Source organism: Colletotrichum tamarilloi (assembly GCF_030869305.1).
Source record: "Colletotrichum tamarilloi strain Tom-12 chromosome Unknown Scaffold_4.1, whole genome shotgun sequence".
Taxonomy (NCBI): domain Eukaryota; kingdom Fungi; phylum Ascomycota; class Sordariomycetes; order Glomerellales; family Glomerellaceae; genus Colletotrichum; species Colletotrichum tamarilloi.
The window spans coordinates 983,486-1,001,881 of NW_026849387.1; the positions used below are offsets into that span (position 1 = coordinate 983,486).

At 53.4% G+C, this 18,396-nt stretch overlaps 6 protein-coding genes across 6 annotated transcripts; 2 read left to right on the plus strand and 4 right to left on the minus strand.

Moving 5' to 3' along the window:
- Positions 1 to 1,746: 1,746 nt before the first annotated feature.
- CTAM01_01980 (uncharacterized protein) lies at positions 1,747 to 4,789 on the minus strand (the record flags this gene model as incomplete). Its single annotated transcript, XM_060518020.1, has 8 exons — positions 1,747 to 2,138; positions 2,200 to 2,538; positions 2,593 to 2,636; positions 2,693 to 2,883; positions 2,942 to 3,344; positions 3,407 to 4,101; positions 4,134 to 4,175; positions 4,226 to 4,789. 8 exons carry the CDS (start codon positions 4,787 to 4,789, stop codon positions 1,747 to 1,749), a joined length of 2,670 nt encoding a protein of 889 aa, XP_060387554.1.
- Positions 4,790 to 5,118: 329 nt separating this feature from the next.
- On the plus strand, positions 5,119 to 6,297 carry CTAM01_01981 (fic/DOC family protein; the record flags this gene model as incomplete). Its single annotated transcript, XM_060518021.1, has 1 exon — positions 5,119 to 6,297. One exon carries the CDS (start codon positions 5,119 to 5,121, stop codon positions 6,295 to 6,297), a length of 1,179 nt encoding a protein of 392 aa, XP_060387555.1.
- A 904-nt stretch (positions 6,298 to 7,201) lies between these two features.
- CTAM01_01982 (cleavage and polyadenylation specificity factor subunit 5) lies at positions 7,202 to 8,102 on the plus strand (the record flags this gene model as incomplete). Its single annotated transcript, XM_060518022.1, has 2 exons — positions 7,202 to 7,739; positions 7,807 to 8,102. The coding sequence occupies 2 exons, from the start codon at positions 7,202 to 7,204 to the stop codon at positions 8,100 to 8,102; spliced, it is 834 nt and encodes a 277-aa protein (XP_060387556.1).
- Positions 8,103 to 8,356: 254 nt separating this feature from the next.
- CTAM01_01983 (uncharacterized protein) lies at positions 8,357 to 9,148 on the minus strand (the record flags this gene model as incomplete). The annotated part of the gene is made up of 3 exons (XM_060518023.1): positions 8,357 to 8,455; positions 8,516 to 8,578; positions 8,648 to 9,148. The coding sequence occupies 3 exons, from the start codon at positions 9,146 to 9,148 to the stop codon at positions 8,357 to 8,359; spliced, it is 663 nt and encodes a 220-aa protein (XP_060387557.1).
- Positions 9,149 to 9,976: 828 nt separating this feature from the next.
- On the minus strand, positions 9,977 to 10,746 carry CTAM01_01984 (zinc-finger domain-containing protein; the record flags this gene model as incomplete). The annotated part of the gene is made up of 3 exons (XM_060518024.1): positions 9,977 to 10,039; positions 10,121 to 10,288; positions 10,471 to 10,746. The coding sequence occupies 3 exons, from the start codon at positions 10,744 to 10,746 to the stop codon at positions 9,977 to 9,979; spliced, it is 507 nt and encodes a 168-aa protein (XP_060387558.1).
- A 780-nt stretch (positions 10,747 to 11,526) lies between these two features.
- Positions 11,527 to 16,729, minus strand: CTAM01_01985 (ubiquitin carboxyl-terminal hydrolase; the record flags this gene model as incomplete). Its single annotated transcript, XM_060518025.1, has 5 exons — positions 11,527 to 12,329; positions 12,380 to 13,133; positions 13,192 to 13,764; positions 13,818 to 15,892; positions 15,958 to 16,729. Coding segments are annotated over 5 exons (4,977 nt in total), but the record flags the coding sequence as incomplete, so codon positions are not given.
- Between the last annotated feature and the right edge of the window lie 1,667 nt (positions 16,730 to 18,396).

Sequence of the window (18,396 nt, forward strand, 5' to 3'; positions counted from 1 at the left end):
CGCTGGTACATAGATAAGGTGGCATTCTTGGGCGACGTAGTGTTGCGCCGTGCCGCCCTGCTCAGGTTCGTTGGCGAGCAAGTGGTGCCAAGTGGTTGCCTCGGGCAAGGGAACCTCCTACGTCGAGACTCGAACACCCCCGTGGCCCTCCCCTCCTTCACCCCCGCCGGACGTTGGCCTTCTTTCCTTGACCGAGTCCGGCTCTTAGGGTGTCACGCGGCCGTCACCCCCGCGGCGCATGACTGGCCGCCCCTCTCACCGGTCCCGGAACCCCGTGACTTGTCCTCCACGGGGACATCGGGCTCCACGACTGTCACGAGATCCCCAAAGCTGAAAAAAAACAGACTTTGAGGTTTTTTTTCCCTTGCCTTGCCTTTCGGACTTATTGATGACTCGCATTTCTCAACAGCGGTCCCACTTCATCCCACCCTTGCCTGTACCTCTTTTCCAATTTATTTTACGCGGGTGGTGATGCAATGCTCTCTCGCTTACACGGCAATGTATGGACTTTTTGCTGCTCGCATTGCGCATTGAGTATTTGGGGGCGCAGGGTGGGAAAACCTCATGGCCTTGGTCACACCGAGAAATGCCCAGTTAATATGCGAGTGCAACGTCTCAGTGGCGGGTGCTTATGGCGGTGTATCTACCTATAAGAGATGGAGTTAAAACACCAATGGGAAAGCCCACGCCACACAACGAGACGAAACATCCCAATTGCCGGGTGTGAGCAGTCATGTTTCCTCCTTTGCCCAGGCCCGTTTTGCTCTGCTCGCGCCGCCTGATCAACGTCTGTATGTCTCTTCCGTGCCTAGGTACTGCAGAAAAATAGGTCCCGTCTGGCCGCTCTAGAACGGAGAGTTTCCTAGGCGGGCACCGCCGCTCTCCCGCTGTCAACCGCTGCACGGTGCGGTCATACCTACCTGTCCTGACCTGGGGCCTTTATGAGCCTTTCCCGCGTGCTATCGTGTTACGTACCGCAGCCGCTGCCGTGTTCTCAACGGCTTTGCCTGCAAGGGTTATCCGGGGACGCGGCCTCTTCGGCCGCCGGGCGCTCGGAACCGACCGAATTGAGTCCCGTTGGTGTTTGTTATGTCATATTGGCCGGTCTTTGTTTATCTGCTTTTATTGATGACATTCTCACTAAGGTGAGAAGGCATCGAGCGATTGATAGTGAAAGCAGTCTCATGAAAATTGCTTCGGCTTCCGAGGTTTGTTTATGGGCACCTGGGAGTTGTAAGACAGTAAGGTTGGTAGCTACGTGCCGTACCTTACATACACTTACTTCGCCGGCTGCAGCCAGGTACGCTCGAACCGGAGATTGTTTTTGATGATACTTTGATAACTACCGACGTTGGCGACGAAGAATTCATCCACTGAGTAAAGCAAGGGAGACCAGACACGTAATAGCTCGTGTGTAAATGCTCGCTGCTTATCACCGCAGTCTAGCGGATGAGAGACAATTTCCAACCCTCAGAGTGGTTGTCATTGCCGCTCGATCGGTGGGCTTCATCACATCTGCGCAGTGTTTCCTTGTTCATACATTCTATTCCTATCAGAATCCTATCTCGGTGCCTAAGCAGGCGGTTACCCCATAGCCCCTCAGAATCTTCATACCGAGACCTAGCGTGCTTTGATCGAAGAGCAAGTATCATCAAGCAACAAGTCCGAGTACCCATATCCCGCAATCCATAGGGTCAAAAGACAGATTCCAATGTCACATCCCTTGCAAGGTCAATAATCCCGTGATCAATCACTCATATCTTCATCGGGCCGGTATTCGTCGTCACTGCCATCTCCCATGTCGAGCTCAAGATCGATGGGCTCATGGACGACGATTTCCTCCTCGATAGGATCCAGGGCGGCATTCAGCTTCATGTAAAAGTCACGGAGCACGGGGCTCAAGATCTTTCGGGCGCGTAAGTTAGCCGTGGTAGCCACCTCTCCAATCAGGCCAATGTAGTCCTCCTGCATGGCGTTCACAACTCCATTCGTGTCGTCGCGGATTGTCTTTTCAAGGGTGCTCGGCATTGTGTTGGCGGCCTTCTCCACATCTCCGGCGGCGGTTTTGAACATGGTAGACTTCTGGGACTCGACATGTTCCTTCATGAGGTCTTTCATTAGAAGGAAGGATCCGGTTCCTGTGGAGTTGAGCTCGGTTAGCTTGATGTCTGTATGCCTCCAAGAATTCGCAACGCTCACCTCTCAGGTCGACGCAGCCTTGGTAGGCTTCATTCATGGCTCGCTGAACAACAGGGCCGAAAAGACGATTGGCGTCCTTTTGTGCGGTCTTGACCAGCTTTTGGTGCTCATTAGCTATATGAGCGAGCTTCTCCTTCTGTGCGGCCAGAATCACGACGAGGAAGCCGTTCACTAAATCGTTGTTCTCGACAAGAAACCGTCTGTCCTTCATGCGCTCGTGGAACGAGTTAATCAGCTGCTTGGAAGACGCGGCAAGTGTCGCAATCTTCTCAGGCAAGCGGCCATTGAAGGCCGAGTCCCACTCCTGGGCAGTATAATTCTTCATAGGCTTGAGAAGATCTGCTGCATATTAGATTCCCTCGGTTCAGACAAATCATAGTAGACAGAGCTTACCCTCGTTGAAGTCACGGGCACCCGCTGCGCCTTTGAATACGCCACTGCTTTACGTTAGAGCCACGCTTCTTAAAGGGGGTTGTCACGAGGCAGGACTTACTAGCGACGGCAAGTAGCCTTACAGGTTCCATAGCGAAGACCTCCGGCATCGTGCTTCGCACCCCAGCCTTCGGCAGTAGTAACGGCCTTGTCAGAGGCTTTCACGGCACCCTTGCCGGTCTTCTTCAGGACCTTCACCTTAACGACTGACTTGCAATCCTCCATGCACTTTGTAACAGCCTCACCGAGGGCCTGGAGACATAGTTAGTAATGTTTCAATGGCTTGCAGTATGATCGCTTTCGCGGGTACCTTTCTTAGCTTGGTCAAAGCAACTCCCAAGCTCTGAGTCTCCTGCTTCTTCTCATTTTCGGAGAGCTTGAGGTTAGCGACGTCCCCTGCAAAAAAGAGGTCGAGGGCCCCCAGAAGACGGCATATCTCGCTGAGATGATGGCGAAAGTGGCTAGCCTGGATAGCCGCGGCCTGCTCGAGGGTGTAGTCACGAAGACCAGGAACCCCAGTATCATCGAGAGAAGTGAAGCCTACAACACGATGGTCTTTCTTCATCCTTCCTCTCAACTGCTGGTAGCCCCGACTGCTGATGCAGAAGACTGGTAAATCTCTACCAATCTGTTCATAATCGGGGCTCACGACCTCAACCTGCTGGCGAGTTCGCATCTCTCCCTCCTGTTCGGCGAGAAGCTCTTCATCAAACCTGTAAATCAGACATTTTTGTTAGTGATGCCCTTCTTGGATGACGTCCGTATGAATACGTACTCCTTCAGACCAAACGCAAAGTCCTCCTTGATCGCCTGGCGGGAGTAATCATTGCGTCCTTGGATGCAGTAGCGGTACATCTGGATCTTCACAGCCGAACGCTGCTTGCTGAGGTCCCTGATGTCCTTCTTGATCTGCGTCATCTGCCGAGTAATCTTCTTCCGCTCCTCCCTGGCAGCCTTCTTCGACGCCTTCAGCTCTTCAAGCTTGTTGCGCGTCTCCTCGATTGAAAAAGGCTCAGGGCGACCCTCCAAGTCATCGTCGTCAGACTCAACAGCATCGAGATCCGAGTCATCACTGCTTTCGTCTGTGTCGCTTTGACCAGGCTCTTTCTTCACCTTCTTGGCAATTGCAGGCTCTTTCTCACGCTGAGGCCGAGAACGCTTCCTCTTGCGGGGAGATTCCATGGAAGCAAAGGTCGTATGCCCTTTGGAAACCTGTCTGTAAAGTCCATGCCAAGTATCAAAGTCATTGCCGATGATGCTGTACTTCTCCTGAGCGCTCGCTTTCTGGAGCTCAAGGCTTTTGAGTTCGCCCCTCTTGCGCTCGATTTCACTCTCCATTCCAATTTTGCGCTCTTGCTCCTTCGCGATGAGGTCTACAATGCTAAGACTCGGGGCCGCTTCATCCAGGGAAATGTCTTCTGCTTTGGTACAGATGAAGGTGATGTTTTTGTGCGCGCCATCGTATTTGAGCTGTTGCTTGAAGTTGTCGCCCATCAACGTACAGCGACTGCCGCGCGAGTAGCATTCGAGTCGCGTCCTCCAGGCTATTTTAGTGTCAGTAGCAATATCAACGTAGAGGTTTGTATCCACGTACCAAATCCACAATGACTACTCCGGTAGAAACGACCTCTGACTTCAGGAAGACCCGCACGACCTTGATGAGGGGCCAGTAGGCCATCTCCAGCTCCTCAGGTTCAGCACCATCGCCTTCCGTGCGAGATTTGTTTCGCTTCTTCTCCGATTCCACGAAGGCCGAGATTCCGGCGTAAAAAGGAGCGCACTCTGCTTCTTCAATCACCTTGGTCTTGCCAATCACCTCTCGCACCTTGACAAAATTGGCAAGAACAACAGGATCGACATCTCTGAGTTGCATATCAGTATGCTGTGGGTAGGCGGCCTTCAGAATGGAATATGCGATCCCAGCGTCGCTGTCCGCATTCTTGATGTCCGGAGAGAGCTTGCCCCTGTTGTCAAGGATGTCGCGGTGAAGGGCAACGACCTCAGCAGTCCCCTCAGCCTGAGTAACGAGCTCAATCTCGGCGCGATACTTCTTAGCAGTATCATTGGAGCCGTTGCACGAAATCTTGGCAACGGCGACCGTACAGGTTCGCATACAGTTGGTGAGAGGAACTTTTTCCTCGTCCAGGATAGCATTCATTGCAGTGCTCTTGCCGGATTCAGGACTTCTCAGAACACCAATGACGAATTGCGGCCTGGTTAATTCTTTCCCAAAAAGCACCATGCAAAACCTCGCGGGCTTCTTCCTTCCCTGATGAGAATTCAAAAGTCCTCTGCTTTCTTTGCATACGCACCTTGACTACAAACTCAAATCCCACTTCCTTTCTCTTTGCACATTACCTGAGAACGAACAACCTACGCACTCCGTCAAGGTAAGCTATCTCCGCAAAATAGCATTTCACAGATTGACTCACGCTTTTTCTTTCTTTCGGAGATACACTTGCTGACTATTATATGAAGATCCTCAGTATGTCTTCACCAAAGAAGAAACACAATCGACGCAAGTCTCTTCGCGATCTATTCGGCCTTGAAATCCCCCGAGTGGTTATCCCCTCACCTAATACAAGCCCAATAGAACGAACAATCATGCGCCAACACTTCCACTCCACCATATCAAGAGGCTGGCCGGTGAGATCATCTTGGAATGATAATGATCAGAAAGAGAATTCAGAAACTCTTTCTATGACGATCAGAGCCGATGACGTTTATCTACAATATTCAAGCGACGATAATCCAAAGAAGCTGTTCGAAAAAGCTTCAAACTGGCTTCTAGCAATACAAGAGAATTCAGCAGAGAACGATCATGCAGATACGATACTCAAAGAGACACACGAAGCGATAATTCGTGCTATCTTTGGCTCTAACATGATTGAGAGAGCTGGTCTTGGCTGGGATATCACAGTTCACCTCTGCCGAAAGATCTTCTCCGGCGAAGATGTCACCGACATTCCTGAGCGTACTCCTGAGTACGAAAGCGAATTGCTGGAGATGTATCGAAAAGAAGGCAATCTCAAGGACATGCCGGCGCAGTATGTTCTCCGGGGACGAAGAGAAATCATTCAGCACGCGCGCGCTTTTCAATACCTCATACATACATTTGTCGTATTGCAAGAAGATCTCACCGAGGAGATCATCAAAGAAACACATCGAATCCTCACCAAGGGTATCCCAATCGTCCAAGAGGGCATGGATGACGTTGCACCTGAGAAATATGGCGGCATCTATCGGGATGTTGCAGTTGGAGCTGGCTCGACAATGTTCACAGTTCCTCAATTCGTGCCGCGCAAGATGAAAGAGTTCTGCGAGCAACTCAAGGAAGATATCTCACTCGCCGAAACACGAGGCTTCATCGACCCGTTCTCTGTAGCTTCAAAGTACTCACTGGAATTTGTCCAAATTCACCCATTCCTAGATGGCAATGGCAGAACTTGCCGTATGATACTCAATGCAATTCTCTGCAGATATGCAGGTATCATTGTTCCCATCGGCGAGCAAGGAGAAGAGAGGAGCGAGTATATGGCGATAAAGCGAAATGCGAGCGAAAACATGGATGGACATGGCCCATACGCTCTTTTCGTGCTTACCAGAGCCGTTACACGCCTGCGAGAACTGAAGAAGAAGATGGCTGGTAAAGGAAGAAGAAAATGAGCTGTGTGTTCGGGGAGTCTGAAATCCATTTCATGGATTCAGTTAAGCTGGGGGAGCTGGAGTTCTAAGAAGTTATGAGACAGAAAGTTACTGCATCGTTTGAGATGCGCCGACGACTCGGCTTGGGAGGGAAACATTACTCTTAAACACATACCTAGCTGATAATCAGGCTGCCTGAATTCAAAGTTACCTAGTTTTTTCATGTCCTTGAGAAATTGTAAAATGTGAGGCGTGTTACTTTATTCAGGCTACTGACATCTTATTGGTTTATCCAGGTATCCTAAGCAAAAGGAGAGAGACAGCCACGAAGATAGTTGTACCGGTCATGCAAGCAATGCATGATTTCTCACTTGTAACTCGGGATTTAACTAAGGTAGCTTGCCACTGCTACTTGCGATAATATTGGCGGGAGAACACAGTAATATACGCGCCGTATGTACGTAAGGGCAGGGGCTTCATTTCATTTGGCACGGAAGTCCTCCAGAATATGATTGGGATAAAAGTTCCAAATATTCTTGTTGAATAGGCTCGATTCATCAGACATAAGTGGTGGGATAAATGCACGGAGTAATTAACTCATGCTTCGCTGTGCAAAATACAGCAAGGCGTGTCGTCGGAGTTGGGCCGCTTTCCTCGGTGAAGGAGGTCCGGATGGTGGGGCCGGGGTATCAGGGGTTCAGCCCCCACCGCCTTCCCCATTAGCCAGCCCGTGCCTCCTAGTCGAATCGTGGAAGCTCCAACACCTACGTGCTTTAGCTCAGCTTTCCCAGCCCTGTCCAACGCGCCTTCCTTCCCAAGACCGAACCTGGTTATCAGCTACAAACCTTCCTACAAGCATTTCCCGCCCGCCGCGCGCATCCCACGATACTCACACAAGAACACACACATAGGGACGACAGCCATAATGTCGACAATTACAACCACGGCCCTGCAATCGGGCCACGCGCCCATCATCCCCCTCTCCTTCAACTCAAACCAACCAGACACGATCCGCCTCTACCCGCTCTCCAACTATACCTTCGGCGTCAAGGAGACCCAGCCCGAGGAGGACCCCTCCGTCATCGCCCGCCTCAAGCGCCTCGAGGAGCACTACACCCAGCACGGCATGCGCCGCACCTGCGAGGGCATCCTCGTCTGCCACGAGCACAACCACCCGCACATCCTCATGCTGCAAATCGCAAACGCCTTCTTCAAGCTCCCCGGAGACTACCTCCGCCCCGAGGACGACGAGGTTGAAGGGTTCAAGGCCCGCCTCGATGAGCGCCTCGCCCCCGTCGGCCGCATCGGCGAGGGCGAGGAGCCCGCTGACTGGCAGGTTGGCGACTGCCTGGCCCAGTGGTGGCGGCCCAACTTTGAGACCTTCATGTACCCCTTTGTTCCGGCGCATGTGACTCGGCCAAAGGAATGCAAGAAGCTTTACTTTATCCAGTTGCCCAAGAGCAGTATGTTAATGAAAACCCTTGACAGCAACAGCAGCAACACTTTTTGCTAACCCATGTCCCCCAACAGAGGTGCTTAGCGTCCCCAAGAACATGAAACTCCTCGCAGTCCCCCTCTTCGAGCTCTACGACAACACGGCGAGATACGGCCCCCAGCTCTCGGCGATCCCCCACCTCCTCAGCAGATACAACTTTGAGTTCGTCGACGAGAACGGCAACATCGTCGCTGCTACGCCCGGCGCGAGTGCACCGGAAGGATACGTTCCGAGAACAAAGGTGTTGGCGAGCGGCGACGACACGGACATGCAGGAGGCCAAGGGAGACGAAGAAGAGAACGGCGAGCAGCAGCAGCAGCAGCAGCAGTAAGAGTTGCGGGTCGCGCGAAATGCGGACACAGAAAGGGAGGAAGGGCTTCTCACGAAAAGGGATCAGGGGCGAGGCGTTTTGGCGTAGGTCACAAAAGTGCCATAAGTAGACCGGTAGGACTGTACAACAGGTTTGACGCGATATTTGCGTCGATCGACACCACATAGAATGGTATTCATTGTTTGGAAGTGGGATTGGTGACGTTTTTTTTTCCATTCCATGTTCTCAGTCTATCTGCATAACACCTAAGAAACTCACGCCTTGGGCTCTCCCTGGATGGTGGCCACCAGGCGGCGCTGGTGCTTGCTGGCTCTGAACTCCAGGTACCAGATTCCTTGCCAGGTTCCGGTAGCCTAGACAATGTAAGTGAGCCGGAAATCCCCCATTTCGACTTTTCCTGTGATCAGACTTACCAACTTGCCATCCTTGATCGGGATGGTAACACTCGCGCCAACGAGAGCGCTCTTGATGTGAGCCTATGTGTGACACATGGTATCAGATCACCACACTGTAGCACCAAAAGATTAAAAAGAAACCAAACTCACCGGCATGTCATCGGGACCCTCGGCGCTGTGACGGTACAGCTCCTGGCCCTTGGGCCCCGCCTCGGGCGCGATGCGGTCCAGCGCGTCGCTCATGTCGGCGCGGACGTCGTCGTCCCAGTTCTCGTTGAGGCTGAGGGCGCAGCTCGTGTGCTGGACAAACAGGTGGAGGATGCCGACCTTGTAGTTCTTGAGCTCCGGGAGGGCGCCGACGATCTCGTCCGTGATGAGGTAGGAGCCGCGCGAGCGGGCGGGCAGGGAGAACTGCTTTTGGAACCAGGAGCCCGTCATGGTTGTTGTAGTTGGTGGGGTATGACGTGGGGGTTTTGAGCTGCTGCTGCTGCTGCTACTTGTTGAGAATGCGTAGCCTAGGGCTGTAAGAGGCAGGTTCCAGAGAAAGTGAAATAGGTTTGGAAAGAGGCAGATAATGATGAAGCAGAGGATGAGTAGGGTCGTCGTCTGTGAGGTTTGGTTACGGTTGGTTTGTGGTGTCGTCGGAGACATTGTGGTCGTGCTTGGAGTGTGGAAAATGATGCGGGCGCCGCGCTGGTCTCCAATCTGGTGGGGCAGGTTTGATGGATAAAGTGAGGTCAGATTACCTTGGGAAAGCAGCAGATTGGACGATTCTGGAGAGAGGCACGGTACTGCACGCAAAAGATGCAGGAAGTAATACTACCATGACCTCGGACCCTTTGGGTTGTTGAGTAAAGCAAACTGTTTGAAAATCATTGTCAACGGTTTCTGATTTTCGTATTGGATTCTGTGTCCCGTCGCCTCATTGGAGTGAATCAATGCCCATGGAAGTTGATGGTGCAGCAAAACATGGTAAAATCCAAGGCGCTTTCTGCAGTGCACCATGACGAGTGTTAAACTGTGTCATGTCGCTGTCCAGCAACCTCTTCTAACGCATCTTTCGTAAACATAACTAGCTCTTGGGACGGCCAAGAAAGCCATGAATCTTGATGACAATCCGCATTGGCCATCTCATCAACGTCCTTCATACGATGCTTGTAAATTCAACAGCGAACGTCCACAGCGTCAAGCCATTTGGACTCCGATGCTTCAGGAGGGCAGTCATTCTGCACCTCAGCAACGCCTCAAAATCCGAGACGTCAAAAATCTGCTCATCTTTGAATGAAAATTGTGAAATTGGTTTAACCCGAAGCAACTCTGATCCTGCTATATCTACACAGCCCACGGCTTCCAGCCCGTCGCACAGCACATGGTGTCTAATCGCTCTCTCTTTTCATCCCAAAGCTGGCGACCCCTTGCCGCTATTGCTATTGCCGTTGCCAAACACTCCCGTTCCACCATCCACAGCTATTGCCGGCTCTATGCGAGGGGGTACGAGGTCTCGGGGAGGGATTCGAGGTGCTTGCGGTGGTGCTCGTTGGCCTAGTCATTGCATCAATTAGCTCCCCCGTTGTTCGACTCGTTGCGGTGTACAGATAGCAGGATATGTCGGATCCAACTTACAAAAGGAAGACCGCAGTAGTTGCAGCTCGAAATCTCCGGCTTGTCAGTGTTGATAAAGATTCTAGGGTGACCAGACGGTCCGCCGCCGCCATCGCACGCCACGACGCGGGCGTGAGTCCACCGGACGGGCTCCTTGTGAACGAGCTCCATCGCGGAGTGAGGTTGTGGCTACAAATGTCGTCGAGACACACGTCAGTTCCTGATTCTCGATAGAATTCCCAACCCTCTTCAGCAGCTGAAGCTCCAACAATTGACTCTCCAAGCCATTCGACTCCTCATCCTCCATCGTCCTCACATCTCTTCAACCCTCTCCACTCAGTCCCAGGGGTCGCAGGCGTCGCTTAGCTCACCTGGAGAGCGAAATCAGTCTGCTCAAACCGCGGACCAGTCATGGCCTCGGCGCGGGGCTTTTGGCTGCGCGACCAGACAAGCGACCGGTTCGGCGCCTGTCCGACCGTCTCGGGGACGGTGTTGTCGGCGACCTGGGGCGTCGCGGCCTCGTTCTTCTCGACGACGGCGGGTCTCTCGGTCGTGCGGACCGTCGTCGACACACTAAACGGTCTCGAGGCGACGCGGAGCTGCCGCGACAGGGCGCTCGTCGCTGCTCGTCTGGATGCCGACAACATGGCTTCGGTGTGCTGTGCTCAATTGAGTGGTGGGGATTCGCTTCGGATTCGAGAGCGGCGGTCGTCAATTCGATTCCGGTCCTGGCTTTCAACCTACTCTCGGGTTTCTGGGGATAGCTTGGTGTTCGCGGAACCATTTGATTACACCTGCTGTCATTCGTCGGGAAGAACTGATGCCCCGTCGACCGAGTCGCAGACCCACCCATGGAGCACGGACCTGACGGTCAGTCTGGTAGGTACTGGGCAATCAAGCCAGTACTTTTGAATTTCACTCACACCCAAGTACCCTAGAATACGAATTTGGAGTCGGCCATGCCTGTCAGTGAACAGCTACTCCAAAGCAATATTCTCAAAAACACATGATTTACATGAAGGATACACAGCCAGTTTTGTCAAGGATTTGTCATATCTCTTAAAGCATAACATGATAATCAAAAGTCATACACACGTGCCGTCATGCAACCGATACTCCAATAGAAACCAACGAGGCTATGGAAGACTAGCCTCGTATATGCCAGGGCATGAGGGGGACTCTATCTCTATTTACGCCTCATTGTATCCTTTCTGCTTTTGTTTTGTGTAATGCATCCCTCCTCCCATGAAGCAACCCCCCCCCCCCCCCCGATACTTGTTCATAGCCACATGGACACATTTGCTGTGCTCGCGTCTTGGTATACGTCCAACCGTCTCTTCATTTCTCCCTGCAAAGCCGAAGCGGGCAACAGGATTCTTCTCGAATTCACAATACGTCGCAATCATCTAGCGATCCATCGGCAAGAACTAGCGTGACCGAGTAGTCTGTCCATGCGCCTCTGCGTCGTCGTCAAGGTGGATCTCGGCTGCCTCTGTGGAAGCGGTATCGTTATCAGCAGCTGGCACAGAGATGACCTCTACATTGTTCTGACGGGCCCATGCGGCGGTCTGGATCTCTGACAGACCAACCTGAGCGCCAAAGTCGGGCGGCGGAGGCGCCTCATCATGGGCGGTCTCGTAATCTCCCATGGTCTCATCGAACTGCATATCAGTGTCGTTGCCGACTTCGCGCTCGTCTGACGAGTCTGGTTGTGCATCGTCGCTACCGTAGCCGTCCAGACCAAGGGAGTTGTTGGTTCCATCAGCGGAATCCAAGGAATTCCAGTTCCAGCCCTGCGTAGCTGAGAACGCAGTCGAGTCTCCGTTGTAGTCCGTCATGCCGATGCCCTCATCCTCAATGCTGTTTTGAATGTTCTCGCTACCAACGTTGGTGCTGGAGCTACCCTCATAAGGTGGCAAATCATCCTCTGCACCCAGGTTGGCCGTGGACATTGTGTTACTAGCCAAACCACGATTTCCGCGCGGGTGAGTTGCTTCGGCTCCGATCCCAAGTCTCGACGATCCAGTTAGGGAGGAGCCCCCGACGAGACGTTGATCTTCCCCCGAATCGGTATCCTCTTCATCGTCGTCTTCTCCATCCTTGTCGAACTTGTCGAAGATCTCCTTGAAGCGAGGGCCGCCCAACGGGCCCTCGGACCGACGCCGGTAGAAGAGCAGGTAGGCCGCTCTAGTAACGACGCTCTCAGGCGAAGTCTTGCTGGCCGAGGTATCTGGAAAATGGTGAGTACGAGAAGTCATGTTTTGCAAAGGGTCAACCTACCATTGTAGTTGTACCACTGGCCATCAACAAAGTTTCGCCCGTAAGCAGTGTAGTGGCCACCGCCGAGACCACCAAAGTGATCGTCGACCGCGATGAGGTCGTAGATCTCTTCCTTGCCCGTCTCCTGGCAGAGGACACGCTTGTGAAGATCGAGACCCTCGATGGGAAAGTCAACCAAAACGTCCAGCTTGTCGCGGCGCCAGCCAGCACTGCTAAACCGCTTCAGGTGGACAACGAGGATGTCTGGCGTCTTCCAGAGATCGAACTTCTTGCTAGCACGTCGATGCTCCTTGCAGCGTGGACAATACCACATGTCCTGCTCAGACAAGACTTCGGCCTTCTCGAACTCATCCAAGCACTCCTCAAGGGTAATGCCCTGCTTCTTGCGAGCCATCCGCGACTTACGCTTCTGTTCCAAGATGGGGTCCTTGAGCTCCTCTGGCTCGGTAAAGGTCTTTGAGCCGCGGTTGTCGTCAGTGTCGCGCAGTGAATCCTTGCCAAAGACCAAGTCCCAAGTTTCCTCGGACCAATCGACGACAATGCCCTCATCCAGACGGACGAGCGGGCCACCGCGAATATCGTCCTCAGGCGATGGTTGAGGCTCAACGTCGACCACGTGGAACGATTGCTCTTTGCTGTTCCGCGAGTCTCTGTTGCGGCGTTTGCCGCCCCTCTTTCCGTAGGTCTTGTTGCCCTTGTTATTCTTTCGGCGAGCTCCACCGACCTTGTGGTTGCCCCTTCCTCGGTTCATCGGCTGGGTAACGTTAGCTTTTGCCGCTTCCTCTGCTGTCGCTCGCCCGGTGATTACATACCTTGATAACGCGAACTGGCTCGTCCTCTTCCGACTCATCCGCCATGCGGGTCTGCTCCTCGACCGACTGCGGTGTGGTCTCTTCGCTGACACTCTCGTGCTCACTATCTGCACCGTTGGTGGAGCCAGGGCTGTTCGAGTCTTCGTTGGGGAGTTCCGGGGCGCGAGAAGACAGGAGACGAAAGTTCTTATTGTCGTCCACCGTATTCCAGCCCACAGGCAACCCATAGTCGTTACTCTCGCCAAAGAAGCTGAGCTCAAACAGGTTCTGGAGGTGAGGCGGAAGGTACTCCTTGGGACTCGCCCACTTCGGGCGGCGAACGTTGAACTGCTTCAGGGTAGGTCGCCGGGTCTGCTGTTGCTCGCCTGCGCCGACAGAAACGTTCACCAAGTCATCCTCGCCTTCTACCGAGTTAGAGACAACCTTACTGTCTCCTGAGGAATCGGCATCTGATTGGGATGTGATGACCATGTCCGCTTCGGTGCTTTCGTCGGTTTCTTCAAACTCGGACCAGGTAGAGAACGTTGCCACCTTTTCCAAAACCTTGCGACGAATGGCATCCTCATTCCGGGACTAGAATGCTGTCAGTTTCACACAAGAGTCGCAAGAATCAGTGTTCAGCTTACCTCCTCAGGCGTAACAACGATGAAGTGAGGGGGTGCTGCAATATCGTCCCCCCTCAATCTGTAAGTGTTGCCCGTCTTCTTGCGGTGAAGAACAGGGACCAGCAAACGCTCAGTGCGTGGGTCAACCCAAGGCTCATCGCTGATCTCTAGCATCGACCTGGGCGTACCCATCTTCTTCTGCTTAGGGGGGTAGTTGGTCGGCGACGATTCCAGCTCATGGAAGGCAGGTATATCGTTGGACTGGATCTCTTCTGAAACCGAGGTGGCATCGGAGTAGACCTTGAAGAACTTGCCCTTGAACTCTTCTGCTCCCATCAACAACTCCACAGGCACACCCGTCTTATCTGAGAGCGCTTTCTTCAACAACTCGATGGCACTGTGCTTCGGGAGCTCAACCTCAAACTTCACAGGCACGTCGTTGAGCGGGTAGAACTTGACAGGCCGGCTCCACATGTCCTCCATGGGCAGCGGCAAAGTCAGGTTGTTGAAGGGGTCGAAAGTGATGCTAATCTTGTCGCACGTCGGGCACTTGAGAGTGGACTTGTACAAGCCAGTGAAGAGGTCTGCGATGACGGAGTCGTCGCGCTTCCGAGTGATATCCCATACCTCCTCAGCCATCTTACGAATGGCCTCCTCGTCACCGATCATGTCGTCTGTCGAGTCCGGCTTCTCAATGTATGGTTTCTTATGAATACGACTGAGGTCCTCTTGCAGCGCGTCGAGGAGGAAACCGAGGAACTCTTGGGTATCTTGTTGACCCCAGCCTTGGAAGGTGGCGCGAGCACGACCTACTGTGTTCTTGAAGTCGCGGGGACTGACTGCACCTCTCGACTCATTGTAAATCTCCTTGAGAAGTCCACCGTAAGCCATGGCCACCTGTCCTTTGTATCCAAGAGGGTTTCCCTTGTTGAGCTCCTCTTTGTATTTGTCCGTCAAGAAGTATTTTGTCAATTCCTCTACGCTGCGGACGCACTGCAGGGCCGAGTTCATATAGCATGTGTTTCCAAGATTCTGAAGACCTACGGCGCCTAAGCCCCGGCCAGGTTTCTTCTTCTGCTGGGTACGGCCTCTGGTAACGGGTCCTTGAGGAGCAGGGCTGCTTCTTCCACTGCTGGTGGCCTTCAGGCTCGTGGCAGAGCCTCTAGATGCCAGAACCTTGTCATTCTTGCCATTCTTGAAGTAGGTTGAGACCCATGCGTTCTTCGCAATTTCTTCATCAATCACAAGGGTCATGTCTTGCATCAGTCCGTGGACCGAGAGGGGAGAGTTGCCGTTGTAGTTGGGGTTGGTGGTGTGGTCCACCGCAGAGACTACCTGTCGGTCTCCGCCGTTGACCTTTGTGAAGCTAGGCACCTCCACGAGCATACGTTGCCAGGGGCCCGACGAGCTCTCGCCGTCCTTGTCCGGGTTTGGAGAATCGGGCGGTGTGAGGGCAGACCGGGGTGACGACTCTTGCGCCTCGGGCTGTTGAGTAAGCTGCCATACCCGCATCTTACGATCCAGAGGGACACCGGTGAGCTCCTTCAGCTCCTTGTAGAATGGGTGGTAGGGTGTGGTGGCACTCCGGGCCAGGACGAGGGGCTCCTTGCTCTTCAGCTCGTCCTTAATTTTGAAAGGGCTTGCCATGGACCAGAGTCTGTGGATTGTGAAGACGGGCGGGTTCAGCTCAAACATGACGTTCTTTTCGCTCGTCGAGTCGGGCGCCGCGTTGATAGCGCTGCGCACAATGGGCTTCTGTCCCTCACCGACGCCATACCACTCCGAGACGAGCGTCCAGGCGTCTTCCGGGAAGAGCTCGCACTCCTCCATGCCAGTACCAGGCTTCATCCGGACAAAGTCGTCACCGCTGGGCTGGGACAGGACCTCGAGAATGAGATCGGAGTTATCCACAGGGCCTAGCGGCTCGTCTGTCGTCTCTTTCTTGGCAAACTTGGGGTCTCCGCCAAGCGCCAAAGCATTTTCTACCCATGATCTCGACACAACGTATGCGACATCGCCAATTTTCGGGGGTTCGTCGTTGAAAGCCTTGAGGAGGGTCTGAATGGTCTTGATTTGATCCTCGAGAGGGGGGAGATCTGCCGGAAAACCCTTGGTCAGCGAAAAGCCATCTTTGTATTCTCACAACCGTAGATACTCGTACCCTTGTCATTGGATTTTTTGGATGCTCCCTTCGCAACATTATCGGGCAAGTCGATACTCATGGCCCTAGGCAAGTGTGTATTGGAAGAAGTTGGGGCTGACTCGGCATCCTCGGCTGACTGTTGCTGCTGCTGCTGGTTGGTGGAGGCCATCTCCACGTCCTCCTCCTTCATACTGACATCGGCGTCGGGATCCATGCTGGAGGCTCTTCGTTTCAAGGGAGAGGAGGAACGCTGGTGAGGGTTGGCATCACTGGTCATGATGGCGCGGCGGGAAACGTTGAAGGGAGACCGGCTTCTGGCTGAATGGGACGTCAGCGCAGTGCCAGTCTCTGTGCCAGAAATATCGCCTCCTCGGTCGCTGTCAATGGACAGGTCGGCAACACCACAAGGTGATGAGGCAGCTGTGCTTGAAGCGTACTCGGCAGAGACGTGGGAACCGGTCTGCAGGCGCGCAGGTAGGCTTGATGCTGGGTACGAGTCGCCTCGAAGGTAGGTAGGGGTCGACAGGCCGTCGGTGGAGTGGGCGGCAGAGAAGGAGAAGGCTGGATCGTCGTTTGGCTCGCACGACGGCAGGACGGTGTCGGGAGAGGATGGATTAGATGTGTCGTCGGTGCGCGTCTGATTGCGAGAGATCTTTCTCTTCTTTGAGGAAGACGTGGTGAAGGTGAGCTGCCTGTGCAGCTCCGGAGTGGCAGCGGGGGAAACTTGGGTGCGGTGACAGAGGGCGGGAGAGGGCGTATTGCATGTGTGGTGCAGCCAGATCCAGGACCAGACTCGGGTTCACAAGAGGATCCGGTTCGATTCGAGGCTCAGGCCAGCAGTACTGGACCTCGTGGGGAAGAATCGACGGTACCTCGGGCACTATAATCCTGTGAGGTAAGGTAGGGCAAGCCGCAAAGCCGATGGGGGTGTGCAGGTGTAGGTGCAAGTGCAAGTGCAGTGGCAGGTCCTGTCGGGGAGAAAAGAGAATTGATTACAGCTGAGGACGTCCAGACACAGACAGACGACTGCACTTTTGGGGGTGGGCTGTGGGGTGGAGAGAAGAAAATGGGAGGGTCCGATGGAATGAGATGCAGACAGTGGAAGAGGGTAAGGTGACTCGTGAGGGCAGCGGGCAGCAATTGGATCTGGATCTAATTGCAGCTGGAGGGCAAGAGCTGTGCTGTGTTTTGCTGTGCTGTGCTGTGCCGTGCTGTAAATGCGCTGTGCTGGTCCAGTCTAGGTCGGTGTCCCGGTGTGGGTGTGTAAAGGGAACGTGAGCTGGTGACAGGAGGGTGAACGGATGTGGGTGTGTTTGACTTGGGGCAGATTAGAGATGCCCCAGTCCAATGCCTTCTGTCTCTACTTTATGACCTAAGGAAGGCAAGAGGGATGGGAAAGAGCGAGGAAGAGTGGTAAAAGAGACTAAACGAATTGAACCGAGAGAGAGGTGCGTGGTTTGAAAGGTCCGAGGTGTCACTTAGACAAGTCACAGTCTAGGTACTTGTCCCTACTTTGCATAGCAAGTTTTTACCAACAGAACTGCCATACTGCATATACACAGATACAAAGCAAGCAACGCTGCTGCTTTTATTTCACAAGGTACTTCCTTAGTAGTGCAACATCCATTTCTCTGGGCTGTTGGGGAAGCCTACCTGCCAGTCCAATGCTACAAATACAGTAAAGGCAACAAATTCTGAATGCGGACTTTGGGGTTTTAGTCAGTGCGGGACAGAGACTTGACGCACGAGTTTAGACCATTTCCACCACCCCCAAAGCATCTCAGCTCGCCCCCCCCCCCCCCCTTCTCTCTCTCTTTTTCTGTTTTCTATATTGGTCTAGGATCGGGGGGTGGCCTGGCCTGACCCGACCCGTGCTGACCTGACGATTGGACGAATGACTTGCCAAGGCATCCAGAATGCGACTGCGGCTTGGAGGCTCTTTCTAGGAGGAAGTGGTGGATGTCATTAGACATATTTCAGTTCCTTCCCTTCGTCTGAATAAATGCTCTCTGTTGGCAAAATCCTGGCCAGCTTCAAGGTACCACCAGCTCAGATTCTTCCTATCACCTAGCTTAGTATCGGCTCTGCTTGCCCTGACCAAGACCAAATGAGATGTCCCGTCTATTTGTATAACTACTCGTAGGGAGTACACAGCCAAGGGCAAAAGAGCAGGATTCCTCATGCCAACTCCAATTCGTCCAAAATGGGACCGAAGAAACCTAACAAAATTTTCGATTCCCCCCACTGAGACTTTCAACACTTTGGGGGGGGGGGGGGGAGGAAAAAAGGAAAGAGACGGTCAAGAAACTTCCAGGGAAGGCACATATTCTACATTGGAGAAAGAGGGGACCAGGTATGGTGAGAGGGGCAGAAAGAAAAAGCAGGACAAAAAAAAAAAAACCAAGTCTTTTTTCAGATCCCCCCGATCTTGTGCTCCTTCCTGCAAGTTCAGCCCAC